Genomic DNA, 20,106 nt, shown 5'->3' with positions numbered 1-20,106 from the left:
AAATAACGCTCATTAAGTTATCGGAAAATCCGAAGTCTTTAAGTCAAATGAAAGTATAAATGGAATGAGCTTTTCTGGTCTCTCAATATTGTTTTTCTTACGCTACAATCATGAAGTCCTATTTCGTTGTGTTCCTCGTCTTCTCGATTATAATCAATGTGAGTAACTGAAGCACAATTTTGTCTGGAAGAGCTAGAAATTTATTAAGATAGTCTTGGGCTCTGATAAAAGTATGATTTTTTTTTAATATAAGATGTGTCTTGGAGAGGCAAAATCAATTTTTGTGATTCTTTCAATATATGCTCTTTGTTTATCAAACTCTTTCTCGTTAATTTAATAATATCTTGAAATATTTGTTACAATTCCTTGCATTTTACAGTCTGAAAAATCTACGATCTCACTATATTTTTCAATACAAAAAGCAACCAATCGAGTTCATATCTACCTGCTTAAACTGTTGTCAGTGTAATATTCAAACAAGCGAGTCGGGCTGAAACATAAAATTGAATATTGTTCCCCATTCTCCTCCAATCTCTGTACACGGATATGAGAACAATTTTGTACAAAAGTTCAGTGGAGAATAATGAAGCCCAAGTTAATTAAACTGGGATGAATTTTGTTTTGAGAGATATCCGGATTCGGCAAATTGGTTCTGTGATATCCTGATAAAAACATTCATTAATGAATACAATATTTGTATAAGTGTAAACCAACCCTAGGACGTTACTCTTATTTTTCGATTTATAGCTACCTGCAAAACAATAACGCAAAAGAGTTCATTATTCGAAAGTTCACAAAAAATATTCCTTATTTACCAATTCAAAATGAAAATGCATCGAGAATATTAATAATACGAGCGAATACAAAATCTACAAGTCGAGAAACAGATGTCAAATGACTATGATGTTTGAGGCATGTAGACTTATAAGAAACGATGTCATCTTCGAAAGATAGCTTTCGAAAAAAATGGTTTACTGACAAAATATTTAACTATTCAAAACATTTTTGACTATCTGTCCTTGTATATCTGAAATTCAAATATTCTTCCTGTGGGTTGGAATACAACAAACACGATATTGATGAAAAAATGGAAAATATCGAAAATAATCAATCCAAATTCGTTTTGTATGAAAAATTTTACTATCCAAAGTACAACCCATCAATTCCAACCTTGGCCAACAACACTAAGCCTCATTATTTTCAGGCTTTAGCCCTTAAGATCGACTTCAACCACAAAGAACCCAGACACAAGGATTGCATCGGTCATCTTTTCGGTGCTGGTCAAATTGCTCTACTAAATCGTGGAGATCATGTGGATCCATTTTGTCCGGAATATTCCAGACACCTCAAATGCATCTGGAAACAAATGGGTGTTATGAACGAAGAAGGTATCCTCCAAGAAGGGGTGATAGTGGAAAAAATTGACGAGTTGTCCAACGGCGATCAGAATGATATAAAAAAGGCGAAAGGATGCATCGTTCAGAAGAAGACTCAAGAGAAGACTGCCAACGATTTTTACAATTGTATCCATCTGCTTGTGAAGAAATATAACACTTGAATAAATTAAACCTTAAAAATACAGACGAGATTCTGTATTAATCAGTGTGAAGGAAAAAAATAATTGTAGAGTTGCGTTTAGTAATATCTCCAAGTTCATGTTGGAATTGAGAAAAATGAGCCTACTATGTGGTCTCCAAAAGGGCTACTGAGATGCGATACTTCATGATGATCCATAATAGAAGGAGTTTATCTTGAAAATCTGAATTTGGGATATCTTGAAGCACTATTGTATCACTCCAATATACAGTGTGTAAATGAAGGGTTCCCGAAAAATTCCTTGCCAAAAGGAATTTCTGTCAGTTTTCTGGTTTCCTATCAAAAAAAATCTTAAGCCTTCAACCTATGAATGGTCCTTCTACTGACTTCTCAGATAGATACAATCGAGTGTAGAAAAGAGTGTGGCTTACTGCCAGTTTCATAATCAAACTTAAAGTCTCTTTAATTTTAAAGCTTTCTTCAACCCTACTAAAAATGACAGTAAAGGAAGCTTTAAGCTTAAAGTGACTTCAAATTTGATTATGAAACTGGATGTTACTACTTTTTCTGATGCTGCTAATTTTTATATGAATTTGTCTCCCTTCCTTTAAAGGCTTTTCCTTTGAGCTTCTCCTTGTCGAGACATAATTTTTCCTGGCAAGTTTTCAAATTGTCACCTCCTGTAACTACTTCAAGGAATCAATGAAAATTTGCAAACCATAGTATTCATGTAGAGGGAAAAGTGATCTTTGAGTTGAGGTAAATCTCACCCCCTATTACCTATTGAGAATTTAGGGGTGATAGCCCCTACACCTAGGGTTGAGGAGATTTCGGCTTACAATTCTGCTCAAAATATGTCCCCCTACGAATAAAAATTGACCTGTTCCAGCATTTTCTCTGAAATCATCCTTGTCGAGACATAATTTGCCTGGCAAGTTTTTAAATTGCCACCCTTTATTGAACCACTATTGTTTCACTCCAATATACAGGGTGTAAATGGAGGGTTCCTTGTCAAAAGGAATTTCTGTTAGTTTTCTGGTTTGCTATCGAAAAAATCTTAAGCCTTCAACCTATGAATGGTCCTTCTGCTGACTTCACAGATAGAATCAATCTGAGTGTAGAAAACAGTGTGACTCACTACTATTTCTGATGTTGGTAATTTTTTATATGAATTTTATGCACTAATTTTTACAAACCCTGTATTTCGGACTCAATTCTCTATAACTCTCTAAAAATTGAATCAACCACATCTGAAATATACTGTGGATAACGAATAGGTACTTTAGGTGACTGAAGGAGCTCTTGCATCCCCCCAATATCCTTTCTTGTCGGCTTCGCTCTTCGAAAAGTATGTGGTAAGTAAGGGCTTTATGATGACATCTAAAGACGCTTCGAACTCATCTTCTGTCCGCTCCACTCGAGAAAACGTATGACAACAGGCAGAAATTGAAAACTTCGCTCGTTGACGAACATCACGCTTCAATATCTCAAGTTTTCGTATTTTCATAATCGTCTTAGAGCACTCCGAGCGGGAGTTAATCGAATTCCCTACCAAAATATGCCCATGGTCTGGAGATTCCGAGGTACCAATAATCAGAAACCTCCTAAATGTTATTCCACATAATTTCCTGCTAAATTGAAATAACTCAAATACCTCTGATGCACCGAGTACTAAACTTCGAAGTGCATCTCGAATTGTGAAGCTTCGTATTCAAAGTTTGAATCTTTCATTCGAAAATGCTCATTGCTTGAGAATCGTACAAAGAGTCCAAGAACAAACGGCCCACAATCTTGGAAGTTGACGAGGAATATCATAACGAGAACTCCAATCAGTGAACGAAAACAATAGGATGAAATAATAGTCGAGAAAACTTCTTAATCTATATTCGAGTCACAGTATCATTCGAATCGGGAGTTTAGCTAATTGTTATATTTGGCCAGGAGGGGGGATATGCATTGGTAGAAAGCGTAGGCAGTTTCTGCAGGGTCTTTCTTTTGAACGATGCAACGTTGTACTTGCTGCAGGGCTTCTGGATTTCCAGGGAGAAGTCCGCTCAGTTTGTTTTTGATGGCTTCTGGTTGGAGGGTGCCAGATTCGTCCATCACGCCTTTCTCCTTCCAGATGCACAGGAGATGTTGCCTGATCACTGGACTGTCTGGGTAGCCACCTTTGTTCAGTTGGTTCACCTGGTCATCGGTTATGTATTTCGTGTGTTCCCGACAATCTGGGTGGGGAGGGTTTTTGTGAGCGAAACTCAGTTTGGCCGATTCCACCTGGAAGCAATATAAGGAAAAAATAAAGGATTTTCACCATAGATGAAGGAACCTTTCAGCTCCTCTAGCGTTTTATGGGGGTATCTAAATGTTTTTGTATTTGTATTGCTGGAAATCCTATAGTGGGCCTCAAAGAATTAAAGTTCCTGGTAGTCAGACTTCTTCAACACCTTCAATATTCGATTGAACTTCATTAACAATAAGTTCAAGTATTTTCATTCATCAGTAGTTTTAGAAAGGAATTAAAATCAGGAGGAGATTTATATTGGTTATACAGTGGTTGATCAAATAGATTTTTTGAGTTTTTGGCCAGTTTATCCTTAACAATATTAACCTTGTAGGATGTTACTTTCGCTCTGTGCAGCCAAACTAGCACTTTCTTCAATTAGTTGCATCAAAAGCCTTCTTATGGACGGAATACAAAATTACTGTGCAGGGTGCATCAGAGCTGATTGGATTTTGAAGGGTCTTCGATCAAGTTGTGCACGTAAGGGCTCTTTTTGTTCCCTAGGGTCTGTAGTTTTTAGACGCCACCATGATTTGGAACGGAATGCATAGAGACTTTGCCGTTACGAAAATAACCGTCTCTTTTGGAAACCTTTCTTGAGTACAAGACTATATTACCTACTGATTCGAATAGATAAAACCGTTCTTTTCCAACACTATCATTTTTTTAGCCCTTTGAAAATCGTCAGTCAGCTCTGCCGCACTTTTTATATGATTGTTTTCAATTTTCGATATTTCAACTAATGAGGGAAATTATTCTCCGAAAACAAATTGAAAATGGAAGTAAATAGACCAATTCCTGTTTAATACATTTCAAAAATGAAGATGGGTTTGAAGAAAACTGAAAAAAATGTATTTGAATAAATGAAGGATCAGCTCAAATGCTTTGATTAACTAAAACTTGAAAAAAGTTATTAGTAGGACTATGAAAAAACTTGATACAGTACATTTTTCATCCATAGATACAATTTCTTCTTTGCATATTGAAAAACAGGACAAATGCTTCATTTTAATGCGTATGTGAATCGAAACTTTTTTCTCATTAAGTCCAAAATTGGGTTGCCATTCAAAAAAACAAAACCCAGAAAAAATTTTAGCATATGCTCATTGTCGTGCCTATTTTTTGAAAAAAATAAAGTCGGTAGCTTAGATAGGAACAAAAGTTGGAGCATGTACACACCCCTTGCTCACCCTGTATAAGAAAACATCAAAAATTCAATGTATAAAAGTAACACAACTTATATTTTCCTATACCAAATTTTTCTATTTCAGCTACTACTGTTTACTTTCTTAATTGAGCAGGATAAAGTGGTTAGGTAGCCACAGATTGGACATAGTTAAATCAATTATTTTTCTTACACACATATCGTTTGTTACTCACATGATATACGGCAAGAGAAAACACAAGCAGAGCTGCGACAGACTTCATGATGTGAGTGGCACAATCATCAAAACAAACTATTTCAAAATCAGGGTCCTTAATTCCTTAAATAGTAGCATCGGCATAAACAAGAATACGCGAATTTCGAAACTTGACAAACCAGTTTCAAAACCCATCTTTGTATCCTTGCCATCATTTGCAGAAATCGAAAACGGAAAATATTGGCCTAACCACTTTGCGTGGCGTAAAAAATATTTACTTAGAAATTCAACCGATGCTCTTCCCAGATCATGCGTCAAAACAGAGTTTATTAATGCAGATGGCGGTGGAATAGTGTGGTTAAATCTGCATTTATGATTGAAAAATCCCAAAACGAATTAGCATATTCGCGAATGATAAAAATGCGTCATTTATCACTTGGTGGAGAGATGTAAAAAAAGGTTGTGCGCTTGTACAATGAGAGCATTGTCCTTTTGTGCAAATGTGGGTCACAATGTTGTGGAATGTCAACTAAAAACACATGACAGAGATCAGTTTAATAAGATACTCACAAACTAAATATTACAACATTGTTTTCAATTCTGACTTGCCAATACCGAAGCTAAAGTTTTGGAAGGATTATGCTTGCTCACTAGAGGAGCTACACAATTATAGAAAGCAATGGCAGTCTCTTTCTGACCATCCTTCTGTATAGCACAGTCTTCAGCTTTTCCTACGTCTTCTGCCCCTACTCTAAGATCACTGATGGCTTTGTTCCTAACGACGTCCTTTTGGATTTTTCCATCCACTGAAATGATGTCTTTCTCTTTGAATAAACAAAGGATATGCTGGCCATAATCTTCAGAGAAAAATTTGATTGGATCACCAGGATGTGCTTTGTCACTGTCGATTGGAGTCAATCGGAGTCTGATGTTGTTTACCCTGTGGTTATCACAATCATTATTTGCTCCTGTGGAGTCCAACGCGGCACTGTTTGCCTGGAAAGCACAAAGTCGTGGTTATGCTCATGAGTGTAGTCCGATGATGAAACAGAGAATTCATGCGAGAGTCAATGATGATTTGGCTGAAATTCATTTTTTATTTCTGACCTCATCAGTACAAGAAGACTGGACACAGTCACCTCACAAAATACTTCTTCATTATTCTTGAAAAACCAAAATATTTTTTCAATATACAACAAAATGAGTGGAATTATCTATAGTAAAACTATAAGCATAGAAATGTTCATCTCTCTAGAAAAATTTGCCAACGTTCCAAATTCTAAGAGAGTCAAAATTATGATCTATAACGACGAATATTCATCAATATGATATTGTACCCCATTTTCCCAAGTTGAACTCGTGTAGAAATGGAAAAAAAACTTATTTGTAGAATTATGGCTAAACAGGATTGTTTTAATGATTTTTCCTATGAAGTTCCGATTAAATCCCAGAATTTTTACCAACTTTTGAAACTCACATAGCAGATTAAAACGAGGCATAAAATTGAGGAAAGAATCGACTTCATTTCGATACGTTTGAAACAACACTAGATCCTTTTATTTATATGTATAATCATAAATAATCATTCAGATGTCAGAACATTGTTAAAGGCCATTTTGATAATATTTTATCAATAATTATTTACCATATGAGATGATTCTAATGTTATTCATATAATAATAATTGTTCGTGAAGTGTAACCTATGATATTAGAAAATAACCTCTAGAAAACCATCTGATCTAGTTATTTTCCAGATGATAGAAGAATATATATTGAAAAATTCTTAGCTTACTAAAGAACCAAACAAAATTTCAATGACAAAATATTTTATTACTCAACATATTCTCCATTTATTACAGAGAACCTGCAACGTTTCTAGACCTTTCAAAAAAATGTTTCTTCTTGCTCTGCAAATCAGACAGCTTTTATTACCTCCCCGTTGGAAGCAAAGTTACGACACTTTAAACTTTTTTTTAGTTGAGGAAAGAGATGATAGTCGGATGGAGCCAAATCTGGTGAATAAGGGGGGTGTTCTAGTAATTCAAACCCTAAATCACGAATTCTTTTACATGGCAACATGAGATTTTTGTGCAGGGGTGTTGTCCTTCAAAAACAAAACACCTTCGAATAGCTTTCCGCGTCTTTCCTCTTTAATTTTTTCCCGTAGAGTGGTCAGTAAAGTCGAATAGTAATCTCCGGTTATGGTTCTACCTTTATCCAAAACATCGATCATGATTACTCCATGGCAATCCCGAAAAACTGAAGCAAGAACTTTTCCAGCAGATTTTTGGACACGAAACTTCTTAGGTCTTGGATAACCAGAGTGTCGCCATTCCATCGATTGTTGCTTTGTTTCTGGATCGTAGAAATGTACCCAAGTCTCATTCATAGTAACAATTCGGTTTAAGAAGTCCACATCGTTTTCAAGTCGAGCACAGATCGAACGCGATGCTTCTACCCTTGCACGCTTTTGGTCAACATTCAAACATTTGGGGATCCAATTCGACGGTCTGATAAAATCATGTCATGAATTGCATCGATATTTTCGGGGAATGACACAGAAACTGGCCTTTCCGATCGGTCATCATCTTCAATGGAAAATTCACCTATTTTGACGTTTGCAGTCCAATTTTTCACGGTCGCATACGAAGGACATTGATCACCAAGGGTATTAAGCATATCTTCGTAAATCTGCTCACCTCTTAACCCTTTTATATACAGGTACTGGCTCGATACTTCAATTTTTCGACTTTCACAATTTCAGTGGACATCTTCTTACTTTTAATTTATTGCGTAACTCTGGTTTTTGACACTTACACTTCTAATGAGTTATTGTTCGTTGGTAGGGTAACGCAATATTTTTTTTATTCATGGAACTGGTCTAGGCTAACTAGATATCAATACATCCTCGTATATTCGTACGTGGCAAGTTTCTGTTGAAACTCCCTGTATACCTTGTACTCTCAATAGGGTGGATCTATTTGCACAGAATCATGAAGTAAATATATTTCGATAATCAAATAAATCTATAAGGTATACATTTTATATTTTAGTAATAAACATAATATGAAAAGCTGTAAGAATACTGATTCTTGAATATTCTAGAGTCTGAGAAAGTTGTCTCGAGCTCTTATCGTTCATCACAACCGAGTGTTGAAATTAGTCGTTGATAATTAAATTGGATAAATTTTTCCTGGGGCTGGTATAATCTGAAATAATTCCTTCGGAAAATTAGATACTTGTATTTTTATTCTGTCATAGGTATTATTCAATTTCAGAATCATAACACTGTACCTATATTATACCATTGATACCACAATATCTCCAAAAATTTATTTGTAGTATGATTCACTAATTGACATTCAAACATGTACATCCAGTAATAACTGGAATATTTCTGAAATTTCGGGGATTATGCTACATACCGTCTGTTCCGATATTCCTGAACAGTACTGTCAGTATTTCAGAGACGATGCCTATTGGCCCAGTCGCTCGAGTTTTATTGTTATTCAATTGCTGGCCAGTAAAACCAGCAATATCGGAACAGGCCCATAAACTCTTTCACACGTCTAGGTATAGGTACTTCTAATCCCTAGGGGGTGTTGAGGTTGAAGTTTTAGAAGGTTTATTTTTTTTCACCAGTGGATCTACACAATTAAAGAAAGAAATGGCAGTGTCTTTTTCATCGTCCTTCTGAACTGCACACTCTACTGCTTTCTCAACATCTTCTGAGCCTACGCCAATACCGTTGACAGCTTTGTCCCTAACGACTTCCTTCTGGATTTTTCCATCCCTTGAGATGATGTCATTCTCTTTGAGTAAACAAAGCATGTACAGGGCGAAACCTTCGCTGTTCTTTGCTGGCAATGGAAGCTTCGCATTGGTTACGTTGCCGTTTTCGCAATTTTCAATATTTTTGCCTTCGACTCCTAGCTTCAAGCTGCTTACCTAAAAAGCATAAAAACTTGATTATTTTCTCGACGAACAAGAACAAGTTGAGTTATAGCAAGAAGCTATAACAGTTTTGCAGAAAGATTCTGGAGTCTTGAATGGGAGTGGCAATGAGATGAAATGTTCGACACCCTGCGAACCATTGGAATCAAGCATTGAATCGGATGATTTGACTCTTGGCATCGATGTTTAACACTTTCACTCAATTACGAACTTCTGAAACTCACATTGCAGATGACCACCAGGAAGGAAATTGATAACAAGATCGACTTCATTGTGTTATGATTGGAACAATACTGAAGATTTTTTCAAATATAATTCTTGAATAATCATATAGTTTAGACTTTGTTCGAGGTCATTTCGATAAAGATTGATCGAAAATTTCCGATATTATATTAAATTCTTGAATTATCTTCATTATTAACCGGAAGAATAACTGTGAGTTGAAAAATAACATAATAGTGTGTTCAGTGCGAGATTTCATCTCATCAACGCCTAAGGACTACCACACCAACACCATTATTGTGTTAAGTTTCTGTTGAAACTCTCTGTATACCATGTACTTCTAATAGAGTGGATCTATTTGCACAGAATCATGAAGTAAATATATTTCGATCATCAAATAAACCTACAAAGTATACAGGGTGTTCCTAAATTGAACGTACAAACGAAAGGGGAGATTCCTTAAGTGAGTTTAAGAAAAAAAAGTCCCATAAACATGGGGTCACCAACGTTTCGTTTTCGAGATACAGAGTGTTGAAGTTTGAATTTTTTTCAAGTTTTTTCCTCATAGTATCTACACTTCACAAGATATTCAACTGAAATTTGGCATAGATATTACATTTTAGAGTTCTCACCACGTCACATGGCAATTTCGATAGAAGATCTAAAGGGTGATATTTTTTCTGGAACACTGCCACCTGTTTTTCTGCAGAACTTTTTTTTGGTGAGCAACTGTTAATTTGAAAAAATGTAAAAAGAAGCTTTGTTCTTATACTAAACTTTTCGGTCTCGTGTAGTTTTGTCGTATCTACCAACGATTTCGAGAAAAAAAAATTTGAACGATTCTCTCGAAATCTTCGTGAAAATCCAAATTATGATGGGAAGGCCACTTTGTAAGCTGTGGTGAATGAATTCAGTGTTAGTTTTTATGGAAATTTTCCTGATCTGTAGCGATGATTCATAAAGATTCGATAAACTCGTATAATCAACACAAAAAATGTATTACAACAAGAAACGTAAAACTGTATCTCGAAAACGAAACGTTTGCGACCCCATGTTTATGGGACTTTTTTTTTCTTAAACTCACCTAAGGAATCTCCCCTTTTCGTTTGTACGTTCAATTTAGGAACACCCTGTATATTTTAGTAATGAACATATGATGAAAGGCTGTAAGAATACTGATTCTTGAATGTTCTTAAGTCTAAGAAAGTTGTCTCAAGCTCTTATCGTTCATCACAACCGAGTGTTGCAATGAATCGTTCATAATTAAGTTGGGTAAATTTTTCCTCGGGCTGGTATACGGGATCAACATCAAATTTAATTAAAAGTAGGATATTCTTCCTCGCAATCCTTTCATGAATGTAACTATGGGGTGAAATCTTCATTTGTTCTCGATATATATTAAGAAAAGCTCTCAAACTTTCCTGATAAAGTTTCGAACTTGTACCAGTTCCTTCCTACGCTGGTAAACTATGAATTTCGACTTCGTATCAATCACTCTAAGAATTGACGTGCACCAAATATAATGGAATTAGAAGTCTCCGAAGATATCGATGAAAGAAATCTCGAATAATTCTATCGGAAAATTGGGTACTGAAGTGGGATTATTTTTTTTTATGTCATATTAATCAATTTCAGAATGATAACACTGTACCTATGTTATACAATTGATTCCACAATTTCCGCAAAAATGTATTTGTAGTATGATTCAGTAATTGACATTCAAACATGAACATCCAGTAATAACTGGAATATTTCTGAAATTTCGAAATCCAAAAAGTTACTATTAAGCTGCATAAACTCTTTCACACGTCTAAGTGTAGGTGGTACTTCTAATGCCTCGGGAGTGTTGAGGCTGAAGTTTTAGAAGGACCATTCTTTTCCACCAGTGGATTTACACAATCAAAGAAATAAATGGCAGTATCTTTTTCATTGTCCTTCTGAATGGAACACTCTACAGCTTTCTCAACATCTTCTGACCCTACGCCAATAAAGTTGACAGCCTTGACCCTAACCACTTCCTTCTGGATTTTTCCATCCCTAGAAATGATGTCATTCTCTTTGAGTAAACAAAGTATGTGTAGGCCGAAAGCTTCGCTGTTTCTTGCTGGCAATGGGAACTCTGCATTGGTTACTTTACTATTTTCACAATTTACATTATTTGTGCTTGCAACGTCTAGCTTTGCGCTGCTTACCTAAAAGCAAAAAAAATTGATTATTTTTTCGACGGACAAGAATAATTTGAGTCCGGTTCGTTCACGATTTTCATCAAATCAATGCATGCAAAAAGCTATAACAGTTTTGCAGAAAGATTGTGGGGTCTTGCATGGCAGTGGCAATAAAATGAAAAATTCGACATACCCTATACCTACTAATTGATGGAAGTTTCATCTTGTGATTTCATGAAAAAATAAAATCACAAAATATTATATAGAACACCACATTCACATCTAACTGTTGAATAAACAAAGAAAACACTGCTTATCTGAAGAGGTTATGCTTATCGCTTATGGCAAAACACCCTTCTTCTCTCGTAAAGATCGATTATTTCCTAGAGATTTTATTGAACTTTTGAAACTCACATAGCAGATGAAAAACAGCAACAAAATCGACGGCTTCATTGTGATACGTTTGGAAGAACACTAGACATTCATTTGTAAGTATATAAATAATCGTTGAGATTTTAGAACTCTGTCCAAGGGTATTTCGATAATATTCTATCAACAATTTTAGATGTAACAATACTAACCAGATCATTCTAATGTTATTCATATATTATATAGTAATTGGTAGTGAAGGAGGCTAGCAGTCTGTAGCATGTAGCATGTATCGTATAAAGCAAACCATATATTTTCAATGATGTTTGGATTCTCTGTAGCCCTTGTACTTTCAATAGACTGGGTTTATGTGCACAAAATCATGAAAGAAATATATTTCGATCATCAAATAAACCTTTTACTTATTCAGTACCCCAATGGCATATTCAGTACGAAAAGGCGAAGCTAGGGGCTTACTAGTTGAAAATAAAGGCTGGCTTAAATTACAACTAAGTACACCAGTATAATCGCTATATAGGATTATGACTACACACCGAATTTCCTGTAGTTATCTCCAAAAACAAATGACTTATGAAGAAAAAATGATAATCTTGATTTTCAGTTTTTTCGAGATATCTCAGGAACTCTTTACACCCACCCACTCATCCTTGAATAACGCAACTTTTTTCGTAATTCAAGCTACCCTGTATTTCTAACGGTTTTCGATATCTCCGTAGTCCCCCTCTATAGTTCTAACCCTGAATAATGAAATCAAAATTTCTCGAATTTCGATTTAAGAAATCTCGAATAATTCCATAAGAAAGCTGGGATTCAAGATTCAATTCTTTCTCATCTTATTTATTCAATTTAGGAATCATCATACTATACCTATGTTATATTATTGATCTCACGATTTCTGCTAAAATGTATTTGTATTATGATTCAGTAATTAACACTCAAATATCAATATCTAGTAAGGAAAGGATATTTCTGACGTACATGTTATACTACAGATTGCAATTCCGGAAGGAGATGCATCCAACATCTGCTATCCACGAGAAACCTATCTCTTACATTGAAGTCCTTAATATGAAGTTTTTCTAGACAATCGATTTTGTTCAACAATGTTTCTGCACAATTAAAGAAATAAATGGCAGTCTCTCCTGCATCATTCTTCTGAATTGCACACTCTACAACTTCCTCAACATCTTTTGACCCCAAGCCAATAACTTTGACGACCCTGCTCATAACGACTTCTTTCTGGATTTGTCCATCCTCAGAAATGATGTCATTATGTTTGAGTAAACAAAGTGCGTACGGGCCGAAACTTTTGGTGTTCTTAAATCGAAATTTGGCCCATGAGGTTAAGTTATTCTTTTCGCAGACTTCATTATTTGTCTCTGTGACACCTAACTTGGCGCTGTTTACCTGAAAAAATGAGAACCAGATTATTTTTTCGAAGAATCAGTTTAGCCGTGTACATTGGGGTGGAGTTTTTTAGACAGTTGAAGGAACGTAATTAAATATTCGCTGCTTCAAGTACTGCGCCAAAAAATTAACGCACATTCTGAAAATCTCAATTTTAATGAAAGTTAACTCTATATTGACTTTATAACTTATTTTTTATGTTCTCTCGGGAAGGTTTTGAACGAAACAAGACACAATGGAAGAAAAATTCAGGATTTCACCGAATCTTATGTGAAAGAAGAGAAATGAACAATTTTCAAAATACTGAAATGCTGATAAGTGATTTAATACTTGGTATTTCCACCCCTTGCGTTCATTACAGCTCGGCAACGACGGTTCATACTCAATATGAGTGATCTTAAAATGTTGTGATCTAATCCTTCCCAGATTTCTCCGAGTTGGATTCCTAAGTCATTAAGAGTAGCTGGATGATTTTCTGAACTTCTCAGCCTTCTATTGAGGTTGTCCCAAACCTGCTCAATCGGATTGAGATCTGGACTTCTTGCTGGCCATTCCATTCGAGAGACTTCAACATCTTCAAGGTACTCCTGAACGATGCGCGCACGATGGGGTCTGGCATTATCGTCCATAAAAATGAAATTTTCACCAATGTATGGGGCAAATGGCACTACATGCTCTTCAAGAATGTTTCTTATATACTTATCAGCATTCATAGCTCCATTATCAACGACCACTAAGTCTGTGCGAGCAGTCAAAGATATTCCACCCCATACCATAATCGATCCTCCCCCGAAACCAGTAGTATTCAGGAAATTGCACTGAGCATATCTTTCAAGTGGACGTCTGTATACAAGGGAACGTCGATCACAATGGTAGAGACAGAATCTAGACTCATCTGTGAAGAGGACTCTTTCCCAATCGGCCTCTTCCCAATGAATATGCTCTCTCGCAAAATCCAAACGCGCCCTTTGATGGGATGGGGTAAGAGCTGGGCCTCTTGCCGCGACACGAGGCCTTAAATCATATTCTATGAGGCGATTTCTTATTGTCTGAGTGCTAATTTGCACCTCATGAGTTTGCTCAAGCTGAATTTGAAGGAGGCGAGCGGTTGCAAACATGCAAACCTTTGTCTCAACGAAGAAACTCTCAAGTAACCTTCTTGAATGGCGGTTGTTACCCGTGGTCTACCCTGTCCTGGTCTTCGGACATTCATACCTGTCTCCCTGAATCGCTGCAACATTCTGGACACACTTGTATGGGAAACTCCAAACCTATCTGCAATTCTTGTGTTTGTCCACTCTTCTTCTCGCAAAACTACCGCTTCGGCACATTCCTCTTGTGTCAAATTGCGTGTTTCGCGTTGCATAGCGATCGAGTGTAGAAAATCAAACAAAAGAAAAACTATTGATCACTAGAATTGATCGAGAACAACTGATTATAGAATGGAGCCAATACATTCAAAATCTGATAATATCATCTTTTTTTATTCCTGCTGGGAAAAAACATCTGTATTGAAGAAAACCATTGAAAGTGGATAACATATGCATGCATAATTCTGATAAAAATAATTTTCATTGAGAACACCTTCAGTTGTAGAATGAATTTGAGATTTCCATAATGTGCGTTAATTTTTTTGCGCAGTGTAAATACCCTAGATTCGAAGAGAAAAAAATCACGAAATATGATATAGAAGGCCACTTTCAATTTTTTCAACAGTCAAATAATTAAAGGAGAAAAGATCGATTACATCCTAGAATTTTTACAGAACTTTTAAAACTCACATAGCAGATGAGCACCAGGAAGAAAATTGACAACAAGATTGACTTCATTGTGCTGTGATTGGAACCATACTGAAGACTTTTTCGAATATAATTCTTAAATAATCATATACTTAGGACTTTGTTCCAGGTCATTTCGATGAAATTTGATCGATAATTCCAGATGTTATTTTAAATTTTGAATTATCTTCATTGTTATCTGGAACAATAACTGTGAGTTCAAACTTAACATAATACTACTAAAAGATTATTGGTGTCCGAGATGTTGGGTATATTATGATTCGATAAAACAAGTTGAATTAGCATTTTGCCCTAAATTTCGAAAATGTAATAGAAAATTTCAACAGAACGTAGTCGTTATTGAGCGTGTATCACATTTATGGTAATTTTTTCAGTTATTATTGATGACAAAATTATATTCATATCACAAAAAACGACCCGCTTCTAGAATTAATAAAAATGAAACCTCTTATTGGACAACTCTATAGTGTGACCTCGAAAAATTGGTCCTCCAGCAAAAAATATCGAGGTGTTTGAACAATCTTTTGAAAATTGAGGGACCAACTACAAAAGGTGTGTTACTATAAGGACAGCCTAAATGAATGAATGAGTTATTAATCCAACTCTTTACATTGACCATAAAGTGAAATTTCCTTTTAATGAAGCATTTATATTTTCATCAAGTTGTGAGTTAATTGTGTTTACTCAAGAAATATTTTCGTGTAGAAACTCATGTGTAGGGATGAATAAAACACAACAGAATATATCAAATTTTTTAATATTATTGATTTTTCGAGTTAACGGCTGATTTTTACTGAGAATTGTGCTTCTTGATCAGAGGTGCTACGCAGTTATAGAAGGTAACTGCGGTTTCTTTCTGGTCAGTATGCTGCACCAAACAGTTCATCACCTTGTCGATATCTTCAGATCCTTCGCCCAAAACTTTAGTGATTCTGGCCTTGCCGAGGTCTTTGTTGATCGTTCCATCTTCCGATAGGTATTTACGTTCCTTCAGAATACAGACCAAGTGTGAGGCAATTTCTTCGTCCTTAGGATCTACAGGTTCTCCCTTGTTGAGTTTGTCCAGTTTTTCTTGTGGAAAATGATGATGGTGATGCGCACAGTCCTGGTGGGGGGTACTTGCGTGTTGTAAGTCGATCTTCAAGCTGAACACCTGGAGTTTGGAATTTTTGGCTCAGAAAAGTGTATTATTTTTAAACTAGTAGAAAAATGAACCATTTGGAATAACTCATAGCTGATTTATTATGGTACAAAAGAAGTAATAAGACCAACAAAAAAGAATACGCAACACGTACATTCATTTTCCATGGAAAAATTCAATATTCTGAAAAATATCCGTTCATCCTAGATGTTTTTTTTTTAGTTCAATTATTATCGGATGGAGAATGCAGGATATTTTTCATCATGAATTTTTGAAGCCAAACTGATGGTCGCTGTACTGCCCATCACTGTATCGGGCATGAAAAGTATGCCATCAATTATAGGAATTATTCATCTCTCCTCTTTTATCCATCAATTTAAAAGCACTCCTGTTTTTCATTAAATATATATGACCACTATGTCGATGATGGGGACTATACAACAAGTCATCAGTTGATATTTTATCTGTATATTTTCCACTATCCTTCTCAGTTCATAGTATTGATGTTTTAGGAATATTTTCGGAATTTGTGACCCCAAGAAAGTACAGAATTAGCGAAACAAAAATTTTCAATTGAAAAGATGATGTTCCTTCCTAATATCTCACCATAAAACAAAAACAACTAAAAATTTCTTGCTGTCATGGCAAAACAAATATAAAGACTTATGTAACAAACTGTTGAAAGCAATGGAAATAATTAGAATACTCACACAGCAAACAGACAGAAGGAGGACAGCGAACGAAAGGAACCACTTCATTTTGACGTACTCTGATCAACACTGAAGACTAATGTTAGACACGAATTCCAAAGAATATAAAGCAGTATCAATGGAACCTTGATAAGACAAGAAAGATAAACCTTGAACTTCGAGGGATTCAAGTTCAATGGTGATAGATTAAAAAACAATCGTTTTATGGAAAATTAGATAAATTTTCCAATGTTGTGACATTCTCGGTATAAATTTATGAGGTTTACTGTAGAGTGAATGAAATAAAGAGTACTAGAAGACATTCATTGCAGTATTGATGAAAATCTCAGAAATCAATTGAAATGCTTTATGATATGCAGGTAAGTAATGAGGAAATATTCGATCAGTTTTGTTTCAAGTTATACCGAAGGAACAAGGTAGCAAAGTGGACAAAGGTGTGCTTCGTCTTCAGTAACGATAAAATATTTCATGGAATTCCTAAGTCCCAATAACATCCATTATCTTTGTGAATAACCTTCAGAAGTATGAAGGTTGTTGTTAACTAGAGACAAATTCTTTTCAGGAGATAGTAAGGATTGAAACCATCTTTATCAATAAGTGCGTGTCGAACAATTGTTGGAGTAGGAACACTTTATCATCAGTTAGATTAGCCAGAAACTTATAACGAGCCCTTGTGGACAATTTTTGATCTGAAATAAAATAGTACAAATGTATTTTTCCATCATTCAAAGGATTTCTTTTTCATGTTCCATTATTTGAAATGAAGATCTGCTTTTACTGAAAGACGGCTGCTATTTCTGATCCATCTCTTTTTATATAAATTCCCTAATTTCATCAACCTCAGTGCAACTGCTTGCTGTTGACGAATTTTTGAATGAAGCCATATTTTTCGGAATTTTTCGAAGTTCAAATTTAGACACGCGTATCTCACAGAAAAATCGTCGTAGAGCCAAAAGTGATACATATTCTGAGAGAGCAAGTCTTCTAGTAATGAATCATTTCCAAATTCCATTCATAACAAAATATTTGACGATTTTACGAATCCTCCTGGCTTTATTGCGACAGAATGTAATATTTCAGAGTTTGTGAACTAATTTTTATAGAATTCTAACCCATTGGTCGATTTGGAAGATTCAAACTATTTTTTGGATTGTCCTGAATTGTGGATTGAGGAACTCGATTAATTTGGAAAAATATTCACAAAATTAAGGAATAAAAATCAACTTCATAGCATTTTTTGCAGATTTTGAGACGCCCAAGTTTGTGACTTCACTACGCAAAAACTAGTATTTGCAGAGAACTCTCGATTTTTTTTTAGTTAAATGAACCATTCAAGAATATTCTCGGAAAATTTCATGAAACTCAGTGCAACAGTCTGGTCCTGACAAATTTTTAAGTGACTTCAACTTTCGACACGCGTATTCTAAAAGTGCAAGTATCTAGTAATCTAATACTAACCCAATCTGAATGTAATCTAAGATAACCATGAAGATGACGATTTAACGTGACATGTAGAGAGGTATGCAGTTCCCAATTCATCCCGAAATGTGAAGCTGGACGGGTCGGCCAGTAAAAAAAAAAACTCGGAGGTAAACTAATGGAATCTAGGGTTTAATCGAACTCCTCTCCAAGCGGTAACGCAAACTTGATTTGCTGTTGTTTTTTCTTCCGATTGCCACTGGAAAAACAGCCCATTAATTCCTCTCCCGTTTTATTAGCGCCGAATAATTGATTGCGGCCGAAGTGTATTCTCCTTATTTGCATTCGAATAAACAATGGCCGACTTGAATGGCCGAGGCTATCAGAACTCAAGATTTTTAATGGAAAATAGACCGATAAAACGGAGTCAAGCCGTCCGTTTGTTCATTTCTCGTTTCCCGGATTATTCCGGACTACCATCTGCTCTTGACAATAAAAATGAACGGTGCAGGTCAGAAAGTCAGATCGGTGGTTCGTATAATTCAGCGTGCTATACCTATTGGTCGTTTTGCTACCGGATTTTCCCTTCAGAATAAACGGTAATGTTGTTTTTCTCTACTAGGAAATAAGAGTCCCCTTCCGATTGCCGGAAACGCAGTGTCACTGTTTTTCCGGAACGAGATTGTGTTTTCCCGTACCGTTTCGATAATGTAGGTACACACAACTGAACATGAAATCACCGAGTTTTCACAAACTTGCAATGTTTTTGTAGGTATGTATGTTAGTTTCAGTCGTATTTTGGAACCGAATTTTGACGCTCTTCTTATACAGGGTGAGTCTTTGACTCGTACAATAGTTTAACAGTATATTATTGAGGTCAAAAGAAGAAGTTTTTTTCCTTAACATTTTTTCCGAATCTGCTCGGTTTAAAAGATACAGGCTGTTGAAAAACTTCTCTCGGGAAGGTTCTGAACGAAACGAGACACATTAAATGGAAGAAAAATTCAGGATTTCACCGAATCTTATGTGAAAGAAGAGAAATGAACAATTTTCAAAATACTGAAATGCTGATAAGTGATTTAATACTTGGTATTTCCACCCCTTGCGTTAATTACAGCTCGGCAACAACGGTTCATACTCAATATGAGTGATCTTAAAATGTTCTGATCTAATCCTTCCCAGATTTCTCCGAGTTGGATTCTTAAGAGTAGCTGGATGATTTTCTGAACTTCTCAGCCTTCTATTGAGATTGTCCCAAACCTGCTCAATCGGATTGAGATCTGGACTTCTTGCTGGCCATTCCATTCGAGAGACTTCAACCTCTCAAGGTACTCCTGAACGATACGCGCACGATGGGGGTCTTGCATTATCGTCCATAAAAATGAAATTTTCACCAATGTATGGGGCAAATGGCACTAGATGCTTTTCAAGAATGTTCCTTATATACTAATCAGCATTCATAGCTCCATTATCAACGACCACTAGGTCTGTGCGAGTGGTCAAAGATATTCCATCCCATACCATAATCGATCCTCCCCCGAAACCAGTAGTATTCAGGAAATTGCACTGAGCATATCTTTCATGTGGACGTCTGTATACAAGGGAACGTCGATCACAATGGTAGAGGCAGAATCTAGACATCTGTGAAGAGAACTCTTTCCCAATCGGCCTCTTCCCAATGGATATGCTGGGCCTCTTGCCGCGACACGAGGCCTTAAAT

The 20,106-nt window shown here is 35.9% G+C and overlaps 7 protein-coding genes across 7 annotated transcripts; 1 reads left to right on the top strand and 6 right to left on the bottom strand.

Annotated features, from left to right (window-relative positions):
- On the top strand, window positions 1-1,565 carry LOC123315066. The gene is made up of 2 exons (XM_044900621.1): window positions 1-158; window positions 1,205-1,565. The coding sequence occupies exons 1-2, from the start codon at window positions 111-113 to the stop codon at window positions 1,556-1,558; spliced, it is 402 nt and encodes a 133-aa protein (XP_044756556.1). The 5' UTR covers window positions 1-110; the 3' UTR covers window positions 1,559-1,565.
- Window positions 1,566-3,405: 1,840 nt separating this feature from the next.
- Window positions 3,406-5,578, bottom strand: LOC123315647. Its single transcript, XM_044901424.1, has 2 exons — window positions 5,198-5,578; window positions 3,406-3,810 (listed from the first exon to the last, which is right to left on the bottom strand). The coding sequence occupies exons 1-2, from the start codon at window positions 5,243-5,245 to the stop codon at window positions 3,457-3,459; spliced, it is 402 nt and encodes a 133-aa protein (XP_044757359.1). The 5' UTR covers window positions 5,246-5,578; the 3' UTR covers window positions 3,406-3,456.
- A 140-nt stretch (window positions 5,579-5,718) lies between these two features.
- Window positions 5,719-6,720, bottom strand: LOC123315646. Its single transcript, XM_044901423.1, has 2 exons — window positions 6,656-6,720; window positions 5,719-6,174 (listed from the first exon to the last, which is right to left on the bottom strand). The coding sequence occupies exons 1-2, from the start codon at window positions 6,701-6,703 to the stop codon at window positions 5,773-5,775; spliced, it is 450 nt and encodes a 149-aa protein (XP_044757358.1). The 5' UTR covers window positions 6,704-6,720; the 3' UTR covers window positions 5,719-5,772.
- Window positions 6,721-8,735: 2,015 nt separating this feature from the next.
- LOC123315817 lies at window positions 8,736-9,422 on the bottom strand. Its single transcript, XM_044901682.1, has 2 exons — window positions 9,358-9,422; window positions 8,736-9,127 (listed from the first exon to the last, which is right to left on the bottom strand). Exons 1-2 carry the CDS (start codon window positions 9,403-9,405, stop codon window positions 8,765-8,767), a joined length of 411 nt encoding a protein of 136 aa, XP_044757617.1. The 5' UTR covers window positions 9,406-9,422; the 3' UTR covers window positions 8,736-8,764.
- A 1,614-nt stretch (window positions 9,423-11,036) lies between these two features.
- Window positions 11,037-11,973, bottom strand: LOC123316021. The gene is made up of 2 exons (XM_044901930.1): window positions 11,935-11,973; window positions 11,037-11,547 (listed from the first exon to the last, which is right to left on the bottom strand). The coding sequence occupies exons 1-2, from the start codon at window positions 11,971-11,973 to the stop codon at window positions 11,185-11,187; spliced, it is 402 nt and encodes a 133-aa protein (XP_044757865.1). The 3' UTR covers window positions 11,037-11,184.
- Window positions 11,974-12,721: 748 nt separating this feature from the next.
- LOC123315683 lies at window positions 12,722-15,726 on the bottom strand. Its single transcript, XM_044901507.1, has 2 exons — window positions 15,099-15,726; window positions 12,722-13,317 (listed from the first exon to the last, which is right to left on the bottom strand). Exons 1-2 carry the CDS (start codon window positions 15,144-15,146, stop codon window positions 12,892-12,894), a joined length of 474 nt encoding a protein of 157 aa, XP_044757442.1. The 5' UTR covers window positions 15,147-15,726; the 3' UTR covers window positions 12,722-12,891.
- A 131-nt stretch (window positions 15,727-15,857) lies between these two features.
- Window positions 15,858-17,112, bottom strand: LOC123315684. The gene is made up of 2 exons (XM_044901508.1): window positions 16,968-17,112; window positions 15,858-16,269 (listed from the first exon to the last, which is right to left on the bottom strand). Exons 1-2 carry the CDS (start codon window positions 17,013-17,015, stop codon window positions 15,907-15,909), a joined length of 411 nt encoding a protein of 136 aa, XP_044757443.1. The 5' UTR covers window positions 17,016-17,112; the 3' UTR covers window positions 15,858-15,906.
- Between the last annotated feature and the right edge of the window lie 2,994 nt (window positions 17,113-20,106).

Source organism: Coccinella septempunctata, chromosome 6, assembly GCF_907165205.1.
Source record: "Coccinella septempunctata chromosome 6, icCocSept1.1, whole genome shotgun sequence".
Taxonomy (NCBI): Eukaryota; Metazoa; Arthropoda; class Insecta; order Coleoptera; family Coccinellidae; genus Coccinella; species Coccinella septempunctata.
The sequence above is the reverse complement of the archived record's forward strand: the minus strand, read 5'-3'. Positions and strand labels throughout refer to the sequence as shown.

Excerpts from the sequence above, each read along its gene's own strand:
- LOC123316021 (XM_044901930.1), bottom strand. The coding sequence starts at position 11,973 with ATGAAGCCGTCGATTTTGTTGCTGTTTTTCATCTGCTAT. Across the intron at positions 11,548-11,934 it reads TGCTGTTTTTCATCTGCTAT|GTAAGCAGCGCAAAGCTAGA; the intron begins GTGAGTTTCAAA and ends TTTTGCTTTTAG.
- LOC123315683 (XM_044901507.1), bottom strand. The coding sequence starts at position 15,146 with ATGAAGTCAATCTTGTTGTCAATTTTCTTCCTGGTGCTCATCTGCTAT. Across the intron at positions 13,318-15,098 it reads TCCTGGTGCTCATCTGCTAT|GTAAACAGCGCCAAGTTAGG; the intron begins GTGAGTTTTAAA and ends TCATTTTTTCAG.
- LOC123315066 (XM_044900621.1), top strand. The coding sequence starts at position 111 with ATGAAGTCCTATTTCGTTGTGTTCCTCGTCTTCTCGATTATAATCAAT. Across the intron at positions 159-1,204 it reads TCTTCTCGATTATAATCAAT|GCTTTAGCCCTTAAGATCGA; the intron begins GTGAGTAACTGA and ends CATTATTTTCAG.
- LOC123315647 (XM_044901424.1), bottom strand. The coding sequence starts at position 5,245 with ATGAAGTCTGTCGCAGCTCTGCTTGTGTTTTCTCTTGCCGTATATCAT. Across the intron at positions 3,811-5,197 it reads TTTCTCTTGCCGTATATCAT|GTGGAATCGGCCAAACTGAG; the intron begins GTGAGTAACAAA and ends TATTGCTTCCAG.
- LOC123315684 (XM_044901508.1), bottom strand. The coding sequence starts at position 17,015 with ATGAAGTGGTTCCTTTCGTTCGCTGTCCTCCTTCTGTCTGTTTGCTGT. Across the intron at positions 16,270-16,967 it reads TCCTTCTGTCTGTTTGCTGT|GTGTTCAGCTTGAAGATCGA; the intron begins GTGAGTATTCTA and ends TCCAAACTCCAG.
- LOC123315646 (XM_044901423.1), bottom strand. The coding sequence starts at position 6,703 with ATGAAGTCGATTCTTTCCTCAATTTTATGCCTCGTTTTAATCTGCTAT. Across the intron at positions 6,175-6,655 it reads GCCTCGTTTTAATCTGCTAT|GCAAACAGTGCCGCGTTGGA; the intron begins GTGAGTTTCAAA and ends TGTGCTTTCCAG.
- LOC123315817 (XM_044901682.1), bottom strand. The coding sequence starts at position 9,405 with ATGAAGTCGATCTTGTTATCAATTTCCTTCCTGGTGGTCATCTGCAAT. Across the intron at positions 9,128-9,357 it reads TCCTGGTGGTCATCTGCAAT|GTAAGCAGCTTGAAGCTAGG; the intron begins GTGAGTTTCAGA and ends TATGCTTTTTAG.